Here is a 20,932-nt window from a genome sequence, read left to right on the forward strand (position 1 = left end):
ACACCAACCACTAGATTTAGGGCTTGCTCCAAATCCAGGATGATGTTATCTCAAGACCCTGAATTGCATCCTCCCAAAATGAATATAGTGACGCCTTGATCCCTAGCACCTCAAAGAGTGACTATTATTTCAAGAAAGGGTCTTTAAAGAGGTAATTAAATTAAGTGATGTCATTAGTATGGATCTTAATCCAATAGAACTGGTGTACTTTTAAGAAGGGAAAATCTGGACAGAGATAAGTATGGGGGGAGACCATGTGAAAACACAGAGCAGATGGCCATCTTCAAGCCCAGGAGGAGCATCTCAGAAGAAATCAACCCTGCTGAAACTATAAGCAAATAAATTTCTAGTTGCAGAAACTATAAGCAAATAAATTTCTGTGATTAAAGCTACCCTGTCCGTGGTACTTTGTTATGCAGCCCTAGCAGACCAATACACTTCTCTTCACACTGCACTATGGAAAGGGTTGGAAGAACCAACATCAATCTAAGAACTTTAGTCTGTTACTCAGAATTATTTACAGTGCTTTTTAGAAACCTGTTTCTCCAGTGAAACCATTTTAAAATAGATTAACAGGAGCCTGTAATGGATGGATTTCCTTCTTTCCTTCTCTACAGGGAGCAATATTGGAACCCTTACTGCTCATGACATAGATGAAGAAAACACAATCAACAGTGTCTTGGGGTACAAAATTGTGGATCAAATCCCCAAAGTTCCTAGGGATGGACTATTCCTGGTCCAAACCTACTCGGGAACATTACAGTTAGCTGGGCAGTCCTTGAAGAAGCAAGACACTCCGCAGTACAACTTGACAGTAGAGGTTTCTGACAAAGGTTAGTATCACCTTCACTGTGTAAAGAGTGAAAATGTGAGTTTCCTTTCTAATTGTGACTTGTTCCACTGCTCTAATGCCTGGGGTATTACAGAAAGATGCCATTTAAGAGTTCTTGCTTTTGGGAGTTCCCTTTATGGCTCAGTGGTTAACGAATCTGACTAGGAACCATGAGGTCGCGGGTTCAATCCCTGGCCTTGCTCAGTGGGTCAAGGATCTGGCGTCGCTGTGAGCTGTGGTGTAGGTTGCAGACGTGGCTCGGATCCCGTGTGGCTGTGACTCTGGGGTAGGCCGGTGGCTACAGCTCCAATTAGACCCCCTAACCTAGGAACCTCCATATGCTGTGGGAGCGGCCCTAGAAAAGGCAAAAAGACAAAAAAAAGTGTTCTTCCTTTTTACATAACACGCATGTAGCACAGAGGCAGCTGGTCCCACATAGTAATAGCCAGAGATGCAGCTCAGGCAACATTGCTGTGTTGGTCCCCTGAGAAGTAGATGCCAAGAGGGTATTAAATATATTAGGGTTTTATTAGGGGAATTGCTTGTGAGAAAAAATGGAGAGGGATACAGAGAAGGCTGGGAGAGCCATCAGACCTCAATGCAAGCCTGACCTTGAGTGAAGGAGAAAAGGAAGGAAGGCGCTGGGAGTACCAGAGACCACTTAATAGTCAAAGGGCAAGATCATTGGGAAGTCCAAAGCTGGTTGTTGAAGGAGTCTGTGATCTCCAAAAGCTTGCCTACCTTGCTCAGTCACTGGATGGGGACAGCCAATGGCAGACAAGGTCTTGATGCAAATGTGGTGATGGGTTTCAGAGCATGGCAGTATGTCAATTAAGATCCCTGTTGTTAGGGGTTAACAAGGCACGTTGTCATGGCTATCCTGATTGCAAACAAGAAAATTAGTTATTATTTCCCAAGTCTCCCTTTCAGACTCAAAGTGTTCTCCCGTATGAAAGTAAAGGAAAAATGCATCTTTGGGGAAGTTTTGTCTTCTGTTGGCTTCTAGTTGGCCATTTGACGATGATACCAGGAGACATTCTTCCTTACTCCTTATCCAATTTCAGAGCAAGCGGTTCTTAATCTTTATTAAGTTACAAACCCCTTTGAGAATCTGATGAAAACTATGAATTGCTAAACAAATGCACACTTTCTCAGGCAAACTGCATAAACATGCAGACATATATGAACTCAGAGACAAGCACATTTTAGGATCGTGGATACTCCTCGGTTAAGAAACTGCCTTAGAGTTAACTGGTATTGGATCTTAAATAACCAAATAGCTCAGATTATGCCAGGAGACAGATTATATAGATGTGGAGAAGTAAAGAGCATCGTTTCACATAGAGCCTCACATTTTTTCCCTTTACACAGATGTTGAGATATTGAAGAGAACTGGGATTGAGCAGGCCCCCAAAGCAGAATGTTTGAGATGTAGTGATTTGGCAAATATTAAGGGCCTAACATAATGTCTAGTGTTACGTTAAGAGGTACACCAGAAGTGAGTATAATAAATCATTCCTGTCCATGATGAACTGACAGCTTCACACTCTTAGCCACCCATCCTTTCAGCATTTATTGAGCATTTACCTTGTTTGATGCACCATTCAAGGTACTGGGGACATACAAATGCATAAGGCTCAGTGTCTGTCTTTAAGGAGCCTTGTGACAGAGGAGGTGGACATGCGAATAAATACATTGCAAGAAACCTGTACAAGGTAGACCGTGAAGGCATGAGTGACTTGAGAGGGAGAGAGTGGATAAAGCTTTCTGGTGGAGCTGTCACTGATCTGAATTTTGAAGGATGAATATGACCAGTTACATAATGGTCTAAAGGCTCACGGAGGAGAAGAAATCCCAAGTGCAAATGCATGAGGACCTAAAGCAGTTTGAGGCTGTAAGAGCATAAAGTGCCCATATGGACTGTCAGATTATAGATTGCCCAAGTATGTGAGAACCTCTATAGAATATATGGACCAGACTGTACAATGCATTTTTTTAAATGTCTGTATGTGTGTTGGTGGAAGTAAATACACATTCAATTGTGTACTGCAGAAAATTAGACAGTAGGCTGTAATTAATATAGTTTTACATAAACTCAGGGGAAGGCCGTTCAGCAGGAGGCCACTGCTAGCCCAAATGAGGTTTGTGCGGAGCAGGGAGTTAGTGCTTTCAGGCCTGGGACCTCCTGAAGCCATCAGCCATTCTTGCTGTCTACAGATGTTCTGGGGACTAGACCCAGCTTTCATGAACACCCACTTATTTTGATACAGTTACTAGTAGATTGCATACCTGGCCTCATGTCTAGTGCATTGAACACAAGCTCTGGAGCCAGGCTGCCTGAGTGCATTTGTCAGGGTCCCAGCAGGAAACAGATGATGTCCCTCAAAAGGAGTAACCAAAAAGAGGATAAAGAAGGAATTCTTTGTAAAGGCTGGGGTGGGGGGTGTTGTGGGCAACCAACAGGAGATGTGAAGTACAATGGACTTTGTTTCTTACCCTGAGGTGAAAAGGGGTCAGGGAAAGGAATATTTCCTGAAGGAGCAACTGAGCCTATGACTCTAGAAGAGGCTGATGGCAGTGGGGAACTAGACCCTGACCCTGGTCCAACTGCCCTTCCTCAGATCTCCTGCCTGTGCGCCCACTGGTAGAACCCAGATGTGCCCAGAGGGCCAGGATGTCTACTGATGTGGTTCCTTACATTGGCCTCCCAGGGCACAGAGCAGGATGAAGGGGCGGGGGGAGGGGACAGAGAGGGCAAAGGAGAGCATGGATTTGAATTCTGGTTTGACCACTAGTTAGTGGTATGACCTTGCTCAAGTTACCTACACCTCTGTCCTTTAGCTTTCTCCTTTGAGAACTAAACGAGAATGATAATAGTACCTACACCATGGAGTTAGAATAAAGATGAAATGAGTTAAGGAAGCAAAGAACTTAATACAGCACCTGGTACATTGTGGGTGTTGGTAATTTATTTTATGAGGAAAACTTTGGCTCTGTTTCTATCTACATCTTATAGACAAACTATCACACAGAGACCTTGAGTGACACACCCAAGCTCTCACACACCTGATAAGTAGCAGAGACAGAATTTTTTTTGCAGAAAGTTAATTTTATTTCCATTGAAATATCAAAGCTTAAGATGAAATACACTGAAACATTTTAATGGGATTAGATTGTTTTATCTTTATGCTTTTTTTATCTTCAGTTTTTCTTCAGTGAATAGGCATTACTTTAATTTTTTTTTGCACAAAGAAAAATAAACTTTATTATTGGTTTTTACCTAATTTTTTATATTGCAATGATGATTTTTACTACATTTATAGGTGTACCATGATCATCACAACCCAGGTTTTTTTGTTTGTTTGTTTTTTGTTTTTGTTTTTGGTCTTTTTTTATCTCTTCTAGGGCCACACCAGTGGCATATGAAGGTTTCCAGGCTGGGGTCTAATCAGAGCTGTAGCCGCCGGCCTACGCCAGAGCCACAACAACATGGGATCCGAGCCATGTCTGCGACCTACACCACAGCTCACGGCAACGCCGGATCCTTGACCCACTGAGCAAGGCCAGAGATCGAACCCACAACCTCATGGTTCCCAGTCGGATTTGTTAACCACTGAGCCGCAATGGGAACTCCACAACCCAGTTCTATAGCATTTCCATCCCAATCCCCCAGCCCATCCCCTCACTCCCCAACCTGTCTCAGAGACAGAATTTGAGGAGTGTGGTTCCAGAGCCCAGAGTCTTAGCTGTTGTACAATATGGTACTCATGGTTAGAACAATGGCAGCCCCAACAGAAAATCCATCATGCTGTTTCTCATTCTGGATATTAAGTTGAACCTGCTGTCTCTGACTAGGTCTTTGAGTTGTCAAACTTACCCAAACCTGTGTGCATTCTGCATGGTTCTATGAGCTACCTCTGCCTCTGTAGGCTGGGCAGCCAGGCCCCTCCTTTTTTTTTTGGCTTTTTGCCTCTTTTAGGGCTGCTCCCATGGCATATGGAGGTTCCCAGGCTAGGGGTCGAATTGGAGCTGTAGCCGCTAGCCTACACCAGAGCCACAGCAACACAGGATCCGAGCCGCGTCTGCAACCTACACCACAGCTCATGGCAACGCCAGATCCTTAACCCACTGAGCAAGGCCAGGGATCGAACCCGCAACCTCATGGTTCCTAGTCGGATTCGCCAACCACTGAGCCACGACGGGAACTCCAGTCAGGCCCTTTGAAGGGGGCTAATTGTGCCCTTCCTCCTGCCCTTGGACCTTCCCATCATGGGGCAGAGGAGACAAACGACAGTAAGTGCTGTCAGAGTTCAGAGAAGGAAAGACAGAGAGCTGGGGTGCTCAAGAGAGGCTTTCTAGAAGGACAGTTTTGCGCTGGGCTTTGAGGCCAACATAATAAGTTTCAGTAGTCAGAAAAAGAGGCTTCTTCATAGAAAAGAAACAGGCCTTCTGGAGTAGGGGCAGGCAGAGGGAGTGGGAAGCCCAGGGCAGCCTCATGCTAGGTTTTCTTCAGCCTCCCCTTGGTGACCAGCTCATGGGTACAGGTGGGGGCAGAGAAGTCTCTTAACCACATAAGCTGCATGTTGATAGTAAAATTGCGGCTATGGCTGTCATTTCACTTGCCAGTTGTTTTTCTTTCAGCTTCTGCCTCCCCTAGCCCCCCGCCTTTTTAGGGCCACACCTGTGGCATATGGAAGTTCCCAGGCTAGGTGTCAAATTAGAGCTGCAGCAGCTGGCCTACACCACAGCCACAGCAACGCAGGATCCGAGTCGCGTCTGCAATCTACACCACAGCTCACTGCATTGCCAGATACTTAACCCGCTGAACGAGGCCAGGGATTGAACCTACATCCTCATGAAGACTAGCTGGGTTCTTAACCTGCTGAGCCACAACTGGAACTCCCAGGTTTCTGGTTTTAATGTATGATTTTTGTGGTATGACTCTTTTTCAGATTTCAAGACCCTCTGCCATGTGCAAATCAACATTATTGATATCAACGATCAGATCCCCATCTTTGAAAAATCAGATGTGAGTAGTTTTCTTGTTTTTTCTTTACTTCGTCCTTATTACCTGACTCCTACTTCTGGAATAAAGACACGCACAGCAGTCAGGGAAAAGGCCAGACTTAATATCTTAGTCAATGCACTGGTAACAAACTCAGATATCATCTTCAGTGGAAATCTTCAGGGAATAATAACATTCATTGTTACAGCATATGGGACTGTCTGTTTATAAACGTCTGCCAACGGCTCATTTATTCCAAAGACTGCTTAAAAGCTATCGCCACAGTCTTGGTCAAATTGAAAAGAGCTGAAGGGCTGCTTGCAGTTCGTCATTATATAGTTTGTGTCCACTAAGAAAACAAATAGATTACTACTAGGTCTCAAACAAACATTTTTAATCAAAATTTAAAATTTGGAATTTTGGCACCTTCACCACATTTGACAATAATTAGATGTGAGAAAGGGGGAAGAAAAAAAGTTGATCTCTGGTTTATGCCCCCCAAATGTGCTCAAGACATTTGCAAGAATTAGAACTGGGCAAAAAGAAAAGGAGAGAAAAAGATCAGTTGAGTATAGCAAGAAGAATTCAGGTTCCTGTTTACTTATTGTTAATGTGGGCTTTACACTTGGGGTAGTTTTATCATTGCTTCCCTTAAAAATGCTGTGTCTCTTTATTTATTCTGGAGGAGAGAGAAGCCCTTTCGACTAGATTGTTATGTTTGAAATCAATGTTGAGGCAGCCCAGAGCCTTGTGATGATGTTCATAAATCAAAATAGGAATAAGGCAGTGACAAAGAAAGGGAATTGATTTATGGGAGGGTTTGGGGAGGTAAAAGTTGTGACGGAATATAATGTGTAGCAGGCACTGAGGTTAAACAAGCATGAGACTAAGAGCCTATTTATTCTCTGTCTCCATTCTCTTGGGCATTTGAGCCTCTCTGTATGTCGCCGTTTCCTTGCATTACATCTAGTCAGTGTCTTTAGGTTGAGGCTAAAAGTCCTGCTTTGGGAATCTCAGAGCTTGGAAAGGCAAACTGGGCTCTAAAAAGAGCGAATCCACATCTTTCACTGCTGGGGTCCTCTCCTGGTCTCTGCCTGTTACCATCTTCATGATCATGATGCCAAGATACATGATCTGGGGGTTTTCAGTGGAGGAGTGGGAGATAGTCTAGGCCAGTGATTAAGTGCGCCAGCTTTGATGTTGGACAAACATGAGTTTGAATCCCAGTTCTGTGACTCACTAGCTATGCGGTCTCAGGTGAATTTTACCTCTCCAGTCCTTTGCTCCTCTGTCAAATGGAGATGATAACACTCAGTAGGGTGTTTTGTTTTGTTGCTTATCTTTAGTGACCACTTATTGTATGCCAGGCAATCAAGGGCTTGAGCTGCGTTATCTCTGTAAACCCCCACAGCAAACATGAAGTAGGTTCTATCATTATTGTTGTTGTTATTATTTTTTATCATTATTGCCAATGGACAGATGATGAACCTGAGACTTAAAGAACTTATTTCAAGTCACCCAACTAATAAACAGCAAGCCTGGGGTTCATACCAGGCCATTTATCTCCAAAGTGGCTCTTAACCACTCTTCCTTGATTGATTTAAGAATTAAAATAATGTGTGGAAAGTGCCTCCCGCATGGTGGGTACTCAATATGTAGTAGTTATTTATCTCATCACTAGTATAATGATAATTGCAGTTTAAAACATGTTGGATGTGGTGGAGGAATCTGTTTTAGAGTCCTATCAGTAGCTCTCTGAGATGTCGTGTTTCTTGGTACAATGGATATCAGTCTAGAAGTATGACTGATGCCAAAATCAACTGCAACCTACTCATCAACAGGAAAAACATGCTGGGTAAGTACTGATGCAAGCTATGACTGTGTCTACTCTGACACCAAAGAGACAGGTTTGCCCTTTGACAGTTGAACCTGATGACAATGGACATTCTCATTGTTTTCTTCCCCTGTTTCCTTTTCAGTATGGAAACCTAACTCTCCCTGAAGATACAGCTGTTGGATCCATCATCTTAACCATCCAGGCCACTGATGCTGATGAACCACATACTGGGAGTTCTAAAATCCTGTATCGGATTATGCAGGGAGACAGTGATGGACGTTTGGAGGTTGAAACAGATCCCCAAACCAATGCTGGCTATGTCAAGGTTAAAAGGTAAAAAAATTTTTCATAGATTAATTTACTTAGGACCATTCAAGGACCTATAAGCAGAGGTGACATATTAGCAATGACCTCGTAGACATGTGATAAACTCCTGGAGCACTCTCGGTCATGCCTGCCCTCCCAAAAGACAGAAGATCAGGATTCTTGTTTTGGGTCTGTCACTACCTGACTGAGTAGCCTTTGCAGAGGGAGGTAGGATTGTCAGTAAAAATATATAAAATACAGGATAGATATGTCCCATGCAATAATTCCTGGTTGTTTATCTTTAATTCTGATTTAACCAGGTCATCTATATTTTTTTTGCTAAGTCTGGGGTGAGGTAGTGCTCAGGGCTTTTCTTTTCGCTTTGCAAATGTATGACTGGGTGAACCCTATGAGCCCTTTAGGCTCTAGACCCTTTATTCCAATGGGCCACCTATAGGCTCCTCTTTCATAATGATGGTGGAAGGTCTCCATTATTTTTATCTTTAAGTTTTATTAAAGCATAGTTAATTTACAAGCTTGTGATAATTTCTGCTGTACTACAAAGTGATTCAGTCACACATATGCACATATCCATTCTCTTTCAGATTCTTTGCCCACGTAGATTATCACAGAATACTGGTTAGAGTTCTCTTGCTATACAGCAGGTCCCTGTTGGCCGATCATCCCATATACTTCAGCGTGCATATGCCAGTCCCAAAGCCCCAGTCCATCCCTCCTCCCCTCACCACCTGTCCCCATTGGTAACAATAAGTTTTTCAAAGTCTTGAGTCTTTTCCTGTTCTGCAAATAAGTTCATTTGTATCCCCCCCCCTTTTTTTTAGATTCCACATATAAGTGATTTAATATGATGTTTGTCTTTCACTCTCTAACTTCACTTAATGACAGTTGTTTTTAGGTCCATCCATGTTGCAAATGGCATTATTTCTATTTTTTTGCTGTTTTTTTTTTTTTTTTTAAGGGTTACACCTGTGGCATCTGGAAGTTCCCAGGCTAGGGGTCAAATCGGAGCTACAGCTGCCGGTCTACACCACAGCCATAGCAACATGAGATCCAAGCTGTGTCTGCAACCTATACCACAGCTCATGGCAACACTGGATCCCTGACCCACTGAGCAAGGGCAGGGATCGAACCCATACCCTCATGGATGCTAGTGGGATTCGTTTCCTCTTCACCACAAAGGGAACTCCTAATTTCATTATTTTTTTATAGCTGAGTAATATTCCTTTGTATATATGTACCACATCTTTTTATGACTTTATTTTTTTATTTAAAAAATTTTATTGTAGTGATTTATAATGTTCTTTCAATTTATGCTGTATATGTATATGTGTGTGTGTATTCTTTTTCTGACGTTATCCTCAATTGTGTTTCATCACAAGTGATTAGATATAGTTCCCTGTGCTATACAGCAAACTCTCATTGCTTATCCACTCCAAATGTAATAGTCTGCATCTACTAACCCCAAACTCCCTGTACATCCTGCTCCCTCCCCCTTGTAAACTGCAAGTCTGTTCTCCATATGTACCACATCTTCTTCTTCTTCTTCTTTTTTTTTTTTTTTTGTCTTTTTGCTATTCTTTGGGCAGCTCCTGCGGCAGATGGAGGTTCCCAGGCTAGGGGTCGAATCGGAGCTGTAGCCACCGGCCTACGCCAGAGCCACAGCAACGCTGGATCCGAGCCGTGTCTGCAACCTACACCACAGCTCACGGCAATGCCGGATCCTTAACCCGCTGAGCGAGGGCAGGGACTGAACCCACAACCTCATGGTTCCTAGTCGGATTCATTAGCCACTGCGCCACGACGGGAACTCCATGTACCACATCTTCTTTATCCGTTCCTCTGTTGATGGACATTTAGGCTGCTTCCATGTCTTGGCTATTGTAAATAGTGCTGCAATGAACATAGGGGTGCATGTATCTTTTTGAGTTACACAGTTTTCTCTGGATATATGTCTAGGAGTGGGATTGCTGGATCGTATGGTAGTTCTATTTTTAGTTTTTTGAGGAATCTCCATACTGTTTTCCATAGTGGTTTCACCATTTTACATTCCCACCAACAATGTAAGAGGGTTCCCTTTTCTTCACACCTTCTCCAGCATTTATTGTTTGTAGACTTTTTGATGATGGCCATTCTGGCTTGTGTAAGTGGTACCTCATAGTAGTTTTGATTTGCTTTTCTCTAATAATTAGTCATGTTAAGCATCGTTTCATGTGTTTTTTTTTTTTTTTTTTACCATCTGTATGTCTTCTTAGGTAGGTATCCTTTAATAGACATGTTTTAATAGACAAATTTATCCTTTCATGCCTTCTTCCCAGCCCACCCCTTACTTTCATCTTCTATGGAATTGCCAAGTCCATTGCCTCTTGCTTCATCTCTTCCTTTGTAAGGTCTGGGAAGTCTGGAGCCAAAATCTTGATTGCCATTGTACTTGCTGCTTTACAGAAGGTTTTCCCATCCTTCCCTCAGTCTTCTCCCATCCCCCATGGTGTACACATGAGGCTTGACCTTTTCCTCCATGGCAGCCTCATTTATGCTTTAGAGCATGTAAATGGCTTACCAGATGACTCAATAGGAAGCAGCCTTCAATGTCATACAATAAAATGAGAATTTAAAAGGGTCAGAGTTACAGCAATAGAGACTCTGCAAATATCGTTGAAGGCTGAAGGTTTGTAGTACAGTGTGCTGAAGGCTGCAAAAGAAGGCTCTGGGGGAAAGTTTTGAACCAGAATAAGGAACGCTGAAGTAGAGACTAAAAATGAAGACAAAATAGGATAATTTCACAGAAAATGGATCAAAGCACAGGGAGAAAAGTGCTAGTGCCAAAGGAAGCCCTGGTGGTAGAATTTTGGAATTCTGATACCATTATGACCATATACTTACCACTGAAAAGGGTCTCACTGGGTTTTAGCCAAGAGGTTTGTATGTGGACCAACTCAGCATTAGTATTCTGTGTGAGCCTGCTGCTCGAAAAAGGTGCCATTATAACTTCCCCCTCCATCCATGGCTCCCTACAGGAGACAAAGAAGCCAGAGGAAAAGCCACTTTTCACAGTTGGGAGTGTGTGGTCCAGGTAGCATTCACGATCCTTTGCAGGAGGTGGGGTAGATCGCTCCCATCCTTCCCCAGGGACAGAGCTCTCTAGGGATCTAAGAGAAGATAAATCATTCACCTCAGTATGAATGATTCCCACATGTCAACATTTTTTCATGATGGCTTGCTGTGAACCAACTTAAGTAAATTTGACCATTTGTGGCTAATGGGGCCCCATAGGGAGAGGCTGGTAGCCTTGATGGTTAGCAGTAGGTGATACTTATAAGTATCCTCCCATGTGCACTTGACACAAGAAGGTTTGTCACAATACAGCAGACTTCTGGCCAAAATCTTTATCACATTCTCATTTTGTTTGTGGTTATATTCCAAGTGTCCAGAATATTGCCTGATACATCATGGCGCTTCAGTAATTACTGGTTGATTGAGTAAGTAATTGGATTCTGTCCCATATACAGTTATTAAGAGGCAGGGACAAAAACCATCATCCAGCTTGTGCTTAAGGCTTGTGATGTTCCAGCTGTCTGTCCCTTAGTCACTGTAATCACTAGTACTCTAGTAAGAGGACTTGTCTGACCACAAAAAGGTGATGGTAGACAGAATAGACAGGACAGGACTAGAGTCTGGAATTCTGAAGGGTATAATCTGCAGGACTGCCCAGATGCTATACTTTTGTTCATTTGAATGCCAAGAGATATACTATATGTTTAACCAAACTGCATGTCTTGAATATCACTAATATTGCAAATCCTCTTTATAAGATCACTTTGCTAGTAACAAACTTTCTAGCGCAATGAAAACCATCCTGAGGTGTGGATTCTTTTAAAAAAAATTTTTTTTAATTGAAGTATTGTCGATTGACAGTGTTGTATTGATTTCTGCTGTGTAGCAAAGTAATTCAGTTATACAATATATACACTCTTTAACATATTCAGTTATGCATATAGATATATATACACTCATATATATATATATACATTCTTTTCCATTACAGTTTATCATAGGACATTGAATATAGTCCTTATGCTATACAGTAGGATCTTGTTGCTTATCCCTTTCATGTATGACAGCTTACATGTGCTAACCCCAGCTTCCCAGTCCATCCCTCCCCAACTCCCTCCCCCTTGGCAATGGCAAGTTTGTCCTCTATGTCTATATGGATTCTTGATTAGGATACACCAGATGTTAGCCAACTGCCCTTAGGATGTGTGTATTCACTATGACAGATGCCTGTATTCAGTTTTTAGTATTCTAAATAAATTAGATCCTGTTATGTGGTTCCTTGGGTATGGCTTAGCCTTACTAATTCCCTCCCTATTAAGCCATCCATTGCTTCAGAACCATTGCGCTAATCATTTTGTAAAGTTTTAAATCCCAATGTAAACTCTTTTTATTTCCTGACATTTGTAATATTCACAATATTTATTCTATGAGTGATCAAATGATCACACATGACATGCACCTTTTTGTGCTAATTTTTTTTTTTGGGGGGGGCAATCCAGTGGCATATGAAAATTCCCAGGCTAGGGGTCAAATCTTATCTGTAGCTGCCCACCTATGCCACAGCCACAGCAACGTGAGATCTGAGCCGCATCTGTGACCTACACCACAGCTCTTGGCAACACCAGATCCTTAACCCACTGAGTGAGGCTGGGGATCAAACCCGCATCCTCATGGGTACTAGTCAGGTTCATTTCCACTGAGCCACAAGAGTGGGAGCTCTTTGTGTTTATCATTTTTATGTCTTGAAACTAACGTTTTAAAAAATTGTAAAAAACACAGAAAACATACCCTCTTAAAATTTTAAGTGAACAGCACAGGATAGTTAACTGCACATACACTGTTGTACATCAGGTCTCTACACATTTTCGTCTTGCCTGAGAAAACATGCAACTCCCCATCTCCTCCCCCTCCAGCTCCTGGCAGCAGCATTCTGCTTGCTCTTTCTGTTAAGTTTGACAACTCTAGGTCCTGCATATTAAGTGCAATTGTGCAATGTTTGTCTCTCTGTGGTTGGCGTATTTCACTTAGCATAATGTCCTCAAGGGTCTCCCATGTCATAGCATGTGACAGGATTGCTTCCTTTTTTTAAGGCCACTTAATTTTCCATTGTGTGTATACATCACATTTATCTCTTGATGGACATTTATCTTGTGTCCATCCCTTGACTATTGTGCAGGGAAGATGGAAACAAATGTTCTGTTTTTAGTTCTTTTGGATAAATACCCAGAAGAAGGACTGCTGGATCATATAGTAGTTCTAGTTTGAAATTTTTGAGAAGACCCTGTACTGTTTTGCATAGCAACCACACCATTTTACCTTCCCACCCACAGAGCAGAAGGGTCATTTCTCCCCTCCCAGAGGTTGCCTTTCCACGCTCCCAATTATTTCCTTTACTGTGCAGAAATTTTTTTAATTTGAGGTGGTATTTTTGTTTCTGATGTCTGTGCTTTTAGTCCAGAAACCAAGTTACTCAATCGCAATTCTATCAGTACCTGAATTAAAAATGTGTTAATGGCAAGTAAAATTCACCCAGCATCGTGTACCCCACAACTGAAGCCCCTTTCCCTTCGTGAGGCTCTTCTGCACATGCTCTTTAGCTTCTCACTCTGAAGGAGGCAGAAATAAGCCCCGCCATACAGATGAGGTTCAGACCCACAAGGTATAGTCAGGTCCCCAAGGGATGGCAGAGCTAGGAACTTGACCCCAGGCTTCTGGCTTCCCTCAGGAAACGATTTCTACTGGGGGGCTTAGCCATTGCCATTTACTAGCTTTGCAATCTTGACCAAATGCTGTAACCCCTCAGACCTCAGTTTTCTGATCTGAAAAATAGGTGAAATGGTAGCAGCACCTTCTTGAGAAGAAGGTTGGAGAATTTAGTATGAAAATACATATATTAAATAAATAAATAGATAAGTAAAACTCTTGAAAACCTAAAAAAATGAAAATAAATAACAAAAAGTAATAAAAAAGCCACAGCACTTGGAAAAAAATGCATGTATAGCCCTTCACGCGGCCCCTAGCAGGTAGCAGTAAAAGTAATAAATGTCCAGCATTATCTGAATTCTGACTCATCAGAGGGAGGGCAGAAGCCAGGATTCTGTCTGTGGACAGATGTGCTTTCTCCTCTTGCCAAGGGAGCCAAACTTGCCTGATTCCAAGCGTCCAATGGTGTCAGGTAGGGACTGCTGACTCAGCCTCTCTGCAGGATGGCCTGGAAATCAGTAATTTTAGCAAATGCCCTGCAAAGTGTTTCTCCTTTACTCTTGCGTTACCACCACACTTTACTTTTGACACCAGATGTGTGGGTTTTCCTCACATCAAGCAAATCTCCAACCCCAGCCTGAGGTCCTACACTTTAACTCAATTCTGACACTGTCTACCTCTCTCTCCGAGCATCATGTCCCACGGGTATAGGGCTCTGTCCCTCAAGGACTCCAGAAGCCAGTTGCAAGCCCCAGGTTGTCACCTGATTGTATATAAGGTTCTCATGCACCTCTTCCTTGGGTTCGATCATTTGCTAGAACAGCTCAGAGAGCTCAGGGAAACACACTTACCAATTTTTTATACAAAAACGGGTATGACGGAGTTCCTGTCATGGCTCAGTGGGTAACGAATCTGATGAGGAACCATGAGGTTGCAGGTTCGATCCCTGGCCTTGCTCAGTGGGTTAAGGATCCAGCGTTGCCATGAGCTGTGGTGTAGGTGGCAGACGTGGCTTGGATCTGGCATTGCTGTGGCTCTGGTGTAGGCCAGCGGCTACAGCTCCAATTAACCCCTAGCCTGGGAACCTCCATATGCTGCGGGAGTGGCCCTAGAAAAGGCTAAAAGACAAATAAATAAATAAATACAGGTATGATCAATGGGTATGATCAAGAGATACATAGGGTGAGGTGTGGGAGGGTCCCGGGAATAAGAGCTTCTGTCCCTGGAAGTTGGGATGTGTGTCACTTTCCCGGCACATGGGTGTTCACTAACCCAGATGCTCGCTGGACCCCTCACTTTAGGGATCTTTATTGAGGCTTTATCATGTTGACAGGGTTGATCCCTAACTCCATCTCCGCCTCCTCTCCCCTTCCTGGGGAGATTCAAGCTTCTAATCATGACTCACCTCTTCCAGTAACCAGCTCCTGTCCTGAAGCCACCCAAGGGCTCCACCGAGAGTCACCTCATTAGCACAAAAGGTGCTCCTATCACCCAGGAAATCCCAAGGGATTTAGGAGCCCAGAACCAGGGGTGGAGACTAAAATATATATTTTCTATTATTTCCCATGCCCCAAATGATGCTTAGGATTAGAACAAGTTTTAGAAACACTGTTCTCTGTAAGTTTACTTCTACCCCAAGCTCTGGTCTGTGTGATAGATTATCATACCCTTGGGACTAATCAGGTGTCAGGGGGCAGGAAGGCTATTTCTCTGAGCCCTGACTGACTCTGCAGTAACTCTCCTGGGACCCCCTTTCTTGCAATTCAGGGGTTTGTTTTGGCTTTAAGTTTTTTTGAATGCCACACCCACAGCCTATGAAAGTTCCCAGTCTAGGGGTTGAATCCGAGCTGCAGCTGCAGCCTATGCCACAGCCACAGCAACATCAGATCTGAGCTGCATCTGAAATCTATGCTGCAGCTTGCTGCAACATGGGATCCTTAACCCACTGATCGAGGTCAAGGATTGAACCCGCATCCACACGGACACTATGTTGGGTTCTTAACCCACTAAGCCACAACAGGATCTTCAACATGACCTATTTTTGACCAGCCAGATCAAATGGAAAACACATGTGCTATTTTTTCTCATCACGGATGATTGGTGAACAGCTTAAATAGCCCCAGTCTCAACCTCTTTCCTTCAGCACTTTCTCTCTGCTTCCAGGTTGAATCTACATCATGGGGTTTGACCTTTCAAGCACTTGTGCGCAGAAGGGGGATTGTAGTGTAAACGTGAATAAATTCCTCAAATGGGCCCCAGATAATCCCAAGAGGCCGTGAGGGTCTCTAGACTTGGCTTTGCAGGCAGATTCCCGTGTCATGAAAGAGTACACGCGGTTTGACAAGGCTTGTCCTTGTTTAAGCTCTGCTGATTATCATTTGCTAATTTAGTATCTTCCCACTTCTAATTTTTTCCCTGGAAGATTTGGTTCACTGTTTTTCCTGGTGTGAAACTTCAGCAGACTGATGGCATGCTAGTTCTTCTCTTCAGTGTTTAAAGAGCATTGGCACCTTCTCCTGACTGGTGTTCCTGCCCAGGTCTGGATTAATTCAAGTCTATCCCTCCATGGCTGCTCCCAGAGTTAACTTTCTAAATCACACTTTCTTGTGTCTCAGTGGGTTAAGAACCTGACATAGTGTCTGTGAGGATGCAGGTTCCATCCCCGGCCTCACTTGGTGGGTTAAGGATCCAATGTTGCTGCAAGCTGCAGCATAGATCTCACAAATGTGGCTCCGATCTGGCATTGCTGTGGCTGTGGTATAGGCTAATAGTTGCAGCTTGGATTCAACCCCTAGCCTGGGAACCATATGCCACAGGTGCAGCCATAAAAAGAAAAAAAAAAAAAAGCCCACAAATCCCACCTCATCAGTCTTGAGCTTATGGCCTCTCTCAGCTCAGCAAGAGTAAAATCTCAACTTCTTAACTCGATGTGCATAGTCCCCTCCATCACCTCCATCTACTCTCAGCTTCACATGTTCTGTTCAGATAACACAAGCTGCTCCTCATTTGTAGACACACCATGTCATTTCTTTACCCCTTGCCTGTGGTGGCCACACGAAGGGATGGGAAAGCCAGGGAGGGGACTTAGGACTTGATGGATGGTAAGGAGGGGCAGTCCTCTGCCTGCACACATAGACCACTGTGCTGCCTGCCTGAGCCTGGGCTTGGCTGGACCCATGAGGAACAGAGTGCTGGGTCCTTTGCCCACATGGCAGGCTTGCTCTGGGGGTTGCTGCTTTCCTGCTCCGTCTGCCTGGCTTTTTCAACTTGACACCCCTGCCCTCATCCCTTGAGATGATGAGTGGTTTCCTGGGAGTCAGATGCCTCAGCTTGTACACACCTCCCCACTACTGCCAGGTGAGGAGTCTGATCTGACCACGTGACAGTGATCAAGAGGTCATCACAGGGTCGTTCCCTGCAGGCAGTGGCTGCTTTTCCCTTATATCTCAGCTTGGCTTATAGAATTTTATATCCTGTATTTTAACAAAGGTCAGTTGATTCTTATTTTTTATCTCAAGTGACCTTGAGTCTTCACACACAATTCTTTGCCTTCCATATGAGCAAACTTTCTTTTTTTTTCAGGTTTTGATCAAATTTTATTTTAAAAAATTTTTATTATTCTTGATTTACAATGTTCAGTCCATTTCTGCTTTTGAGCAAAGTGACCCAGCTATACATCCATATACATTTTTTTAGGGCCACACCTGCAGCACATGGAAGTTCCCAGGCTAGGGGTCGAATGGGAACGACAGCTATTGGACTACCCCACAGCTGATCTGAGTCACATCTGTGACCTACACCACGTCCGTGATCTATACAACACTCACAGCAATGCTGGAGCCCCAGCCAACTGAGCGAGGCCAGGGATTGGATCCGAATCCTTACGGATTTGTTTCTGCTGTACCACAGTGGGAACTCCCCATCCATATGCCTTCTTTTTTTCACATTATCCTCCATCATGTTCCATCACAAGTGGTCAGGTATAGCTCCCTGTGCTATACAGCAGAATCTCATTGCTTATCCACTCCAAATGCAATGGTTTGCATCTCTAACCCCAAACTCCCAGCCCCTCCTACTCCCTCCCCTCCCCTTCAGCAACCACAAGTCTGTTCTCCACATCCATGAGTTTGTTTCTTTTATGTAAATAGGTTCATTTGTGAGTATATTAGATTTCAGATATAAGTGAAATCATATGGTATTTGTCTTTCTCTTTCTGAGTTCTTTCACTTAGTATGAGAGTCTCTAGTTTCCCTCCATGTTATTTTGTTCTTTTATCATGGCTGAGTAGTATTCCACTGTGTATATATACCACATCTTTTTTTTTTTTTTGTCTTTTTGCTATTTCTTTGGGCCGCTCCTGCGGCATATGGAGGTTCCCAGGCTAGGGGTCGAATCGGAGCTGTAGCCGCCGGCCTACGCCAGAGCCACAGCAACGCGGGATCCGAGCCGCGTCTGCAACCTACACCACAGCTCATGGCAACGCCGGATCGTTAACCCACTGAGCAAGGGCAGGGACCGAACCCGAAACCTCATGGTTCCTCGTCGGATTAATTAGCCACTGCGCCACGACGGGAACTCCATATACCACATCTTCTTAATCCATTCATCTGTCATCAGACATTTAGGTTGTTTCCATGCCTTGGCTATTGTGAATAGTGCTGCAATGAACATAGGAGTGCATATATCTTTTTCAATGAATGTTTTGTCTGGGTAGATGCCCAGGAGTGGGATTGCTGGATCATATGGTAGTTCTATGTTTAGCTTTCTGAGGAACCTCCATACTCTTTTCCATAGTGGTTGTACCAATTTACATTCCCAGCAACAGTGTAGGAGGGTTCCCTCTCCAACATTTGTAGACTTACTAATGATGGCCATTCTGACTAGTGTGAAGTGATACCTCAATATAGTTTTGATTTGAGCACACTTTCTAACATACTTTCTTTTGAATGAAAGCTTGGCCTGTGATGTTGTGTGGGTTTGCATGTTCACAGAGGAGAGGGTAACTAGAGGGTGGGGATTTTCTCCAGAATCTCTTTCTCATGGGAGCCCTGAAGGCCTTGAGAAGGGCCAACACCTGCTTATTTTTATCTTTCCTAGTGGATACACTATGGGTCCTGCGTGTCAGGGAAGTGATGAATGTAAGATAATTCCTATTCTCAGAGAGCTCATGGTCGTTAAGAGTTCCTGTCACGGCTCGGTGGTTAGCGAATCCGACGAGGAACCATGAGGTTGCTGGTTCCATCCCTGGCCTTGTTCAGTGGGTTAAGGATCTGGCGTTGCCATGAACTGTGGTGTAGGTTGCAGATGCAGCTCAGATCTTGCGTTGCTGTGGCTCTGGCGTAGGCCGGTGGCTACAGCTCCAATTAGAACCCTGGCCTGGGAACCTCCATATGGTGTGGGTGTGACCCTAGAAAAGGCAAAAAGACAAAACAAAAAACAAAAAACAAAAAACCCCAAACCCCCAATTGCTAAAATTATATTTAAGTTCTTTTATGGTAGCCTGTCACATGTTGGTTAAGCCTATTCTCGTAAGCTTTAAAATTTGGGAATGTATTGTTTTCTGAAGCAACTCTTTCTGTCTTGGGTAACCCTCACTGTCAAATTCTTCCTCTACCTAAACCAAAATTGGTTTCTTGATTTTCGTTCCTGGTCCGGTTCAGTATAGCTTGAACCAGAGCAGATCCTTGATCTCTTGATTGGTGCTGCTAAACCCTCCCAACCTCCATAAGTTTAAAGTCTTATTCTGAAGTTAAAGTCCTGAGATCCCTGGAAAATCATCTTCCATACAGTGTGGAAATCTCTAATATAAGCATTTCCCAGTGTCTTCTGAGAACTGTCTTGAGAGAATCAGTAAGTTTCCGTTGAATGAATGAATTATCCCAGGGTTAAATAAGTTTGAGGAATGCCGCATTGATTTCCTCTTCTAGGAGAGTCAGAACACACAGCAGCATATCAAAAGTCCTGACAAGTCCTGCAGCAAAGACTTCCAGAACTCTGTTGTACTGTGAACTAAGTTTTTGCTGACACTGGATCAAGAACTGCTGCTCTGTAAGAGGGTTTCTAAAGAACAGAGGGAATGAATCTTAAGGGAGCTAATTATCCCCCAATTAATTTTCCTTCTTGTTTTTTTTCTCTACACAGCCTCTTGACTTCGAAACAGTAGCTGTTCACAACATTGTGTTTCAAGCAGAAAATCCTGAGCCTCTGGTGTCTGGTGTGCAGTACAATGCCAGCTCTTTTGCCTCATTCAGGCTTATTGTGACAGATGTGAATGAAACACCACAATTTTCTCAACAAGTATTCCAAGCAAAAGTCAGTGAGGATGTGGCCAAAGGCACTAAAGTGGGCAACGTGACTGCCAAGGATCCGGAAGGTCTGGACATAAGGTAGAGAAGAGCAGTGCTGGGCAGGCCTAGCGTTGACCATGGCCAGTGGGGAAGAGGAAGGGCTGGGAGGGCCAGAAAAGCTTACACTTGGTGAACTTGGCCTTGGTTCAGGCAAGTGCCAGCACCCTGGGGGGCATTGATGCGAATCCAGCCTCCAGAAAGTGGGAAGCAGGTCAGATTCCACTCCAGTGGGCTTATAGCAGGTCCCAGCTGGGGACCGGTGAGTCCAGGAGGTGGGGTTGGGAGACTGGGCTGTCCAAAGCCAGGCTCTATGTCTGGACCATTACAGGGGCAGGGGTCTGGGGAAGGGTTCTAGCACCTAAGGCAGACTGGGGTTCTAGACTGAAGAATAAAGCAAAAGCCCTTATTGGGCAGACTTGGCCACCTGACAGGGTGAAGGGTATTTTCTCAATGGAGGAGGCATAGGTTCCTCAGTGCTGCAGAGAGCAGGTCCAGGGTAACAAGACTCATTCCAGAGCTTTAGTATCACCTAGTTAATAAGCACATGAATAGGCCCTGAACCCAGATCTTTGCCTCTTTTGTGTAACATTAGCCCTGCTGCCATGGTATGACAAATATTTCAGCATGACTTAAAATGGAAATCTAGAGTCAAAGACAAGTGAATAGAATTTTGAATTTATGAGTGGGGAAAACAAAGACTCTTAAGAACATTTCTCAGATGGATCTAGGAAAAGCTGTCATATATGTGCTATTAAGAGCAGGAAGATGGGGAAGAAAGCTGAGAAAGGAAGTGTCCTGTAAGAGATGAATGATAAAAGTACTTCATGAAT

General features: G+C 43.7%; 1 protein-coding gene across 1 annotated transcript in view; it reads left to right on the plus strand.

Moving 5' to 3' along the window:
* CDH17 (cadherin 17) overlaps positions 1-20,932 on the plus strand; it is a 70,281-nt gene that overhangs the window by 35,474 nt on the left and 13,875 nt on the right. Inside the window, 5 exon segments of the mRNA XM_047782851.1 lie at positions 618-833; positions 5,785-5,861; positions 7,817-8,007; positions 10,317-10,545; positions 19,897-20,141. Of these exon segments, the coding sequence (XP_047638807.1) occupies positions 618-833; positions 5,785-5,861; positions 7,817-8,007; positions 10,317-10,545; positions 19,897-20,141 (958 nt within the window).

The sequence above is a fragment of the Phacochoerus africanus genome, chromosome 6 (genome assembly GCF_016906955.1).
Source record: "Phacochoerus africanus isolate WHEZ1 chromosome 6, ROS_Pafr_v1, whole genome shotgun sequence".
NCBI classification, from domain to species: Eukaryota; Metazoa; Chordata; class Mammalia; order Artiodactyla; family Suidae; genus Phacochoerus; species Phacochoerus africanus.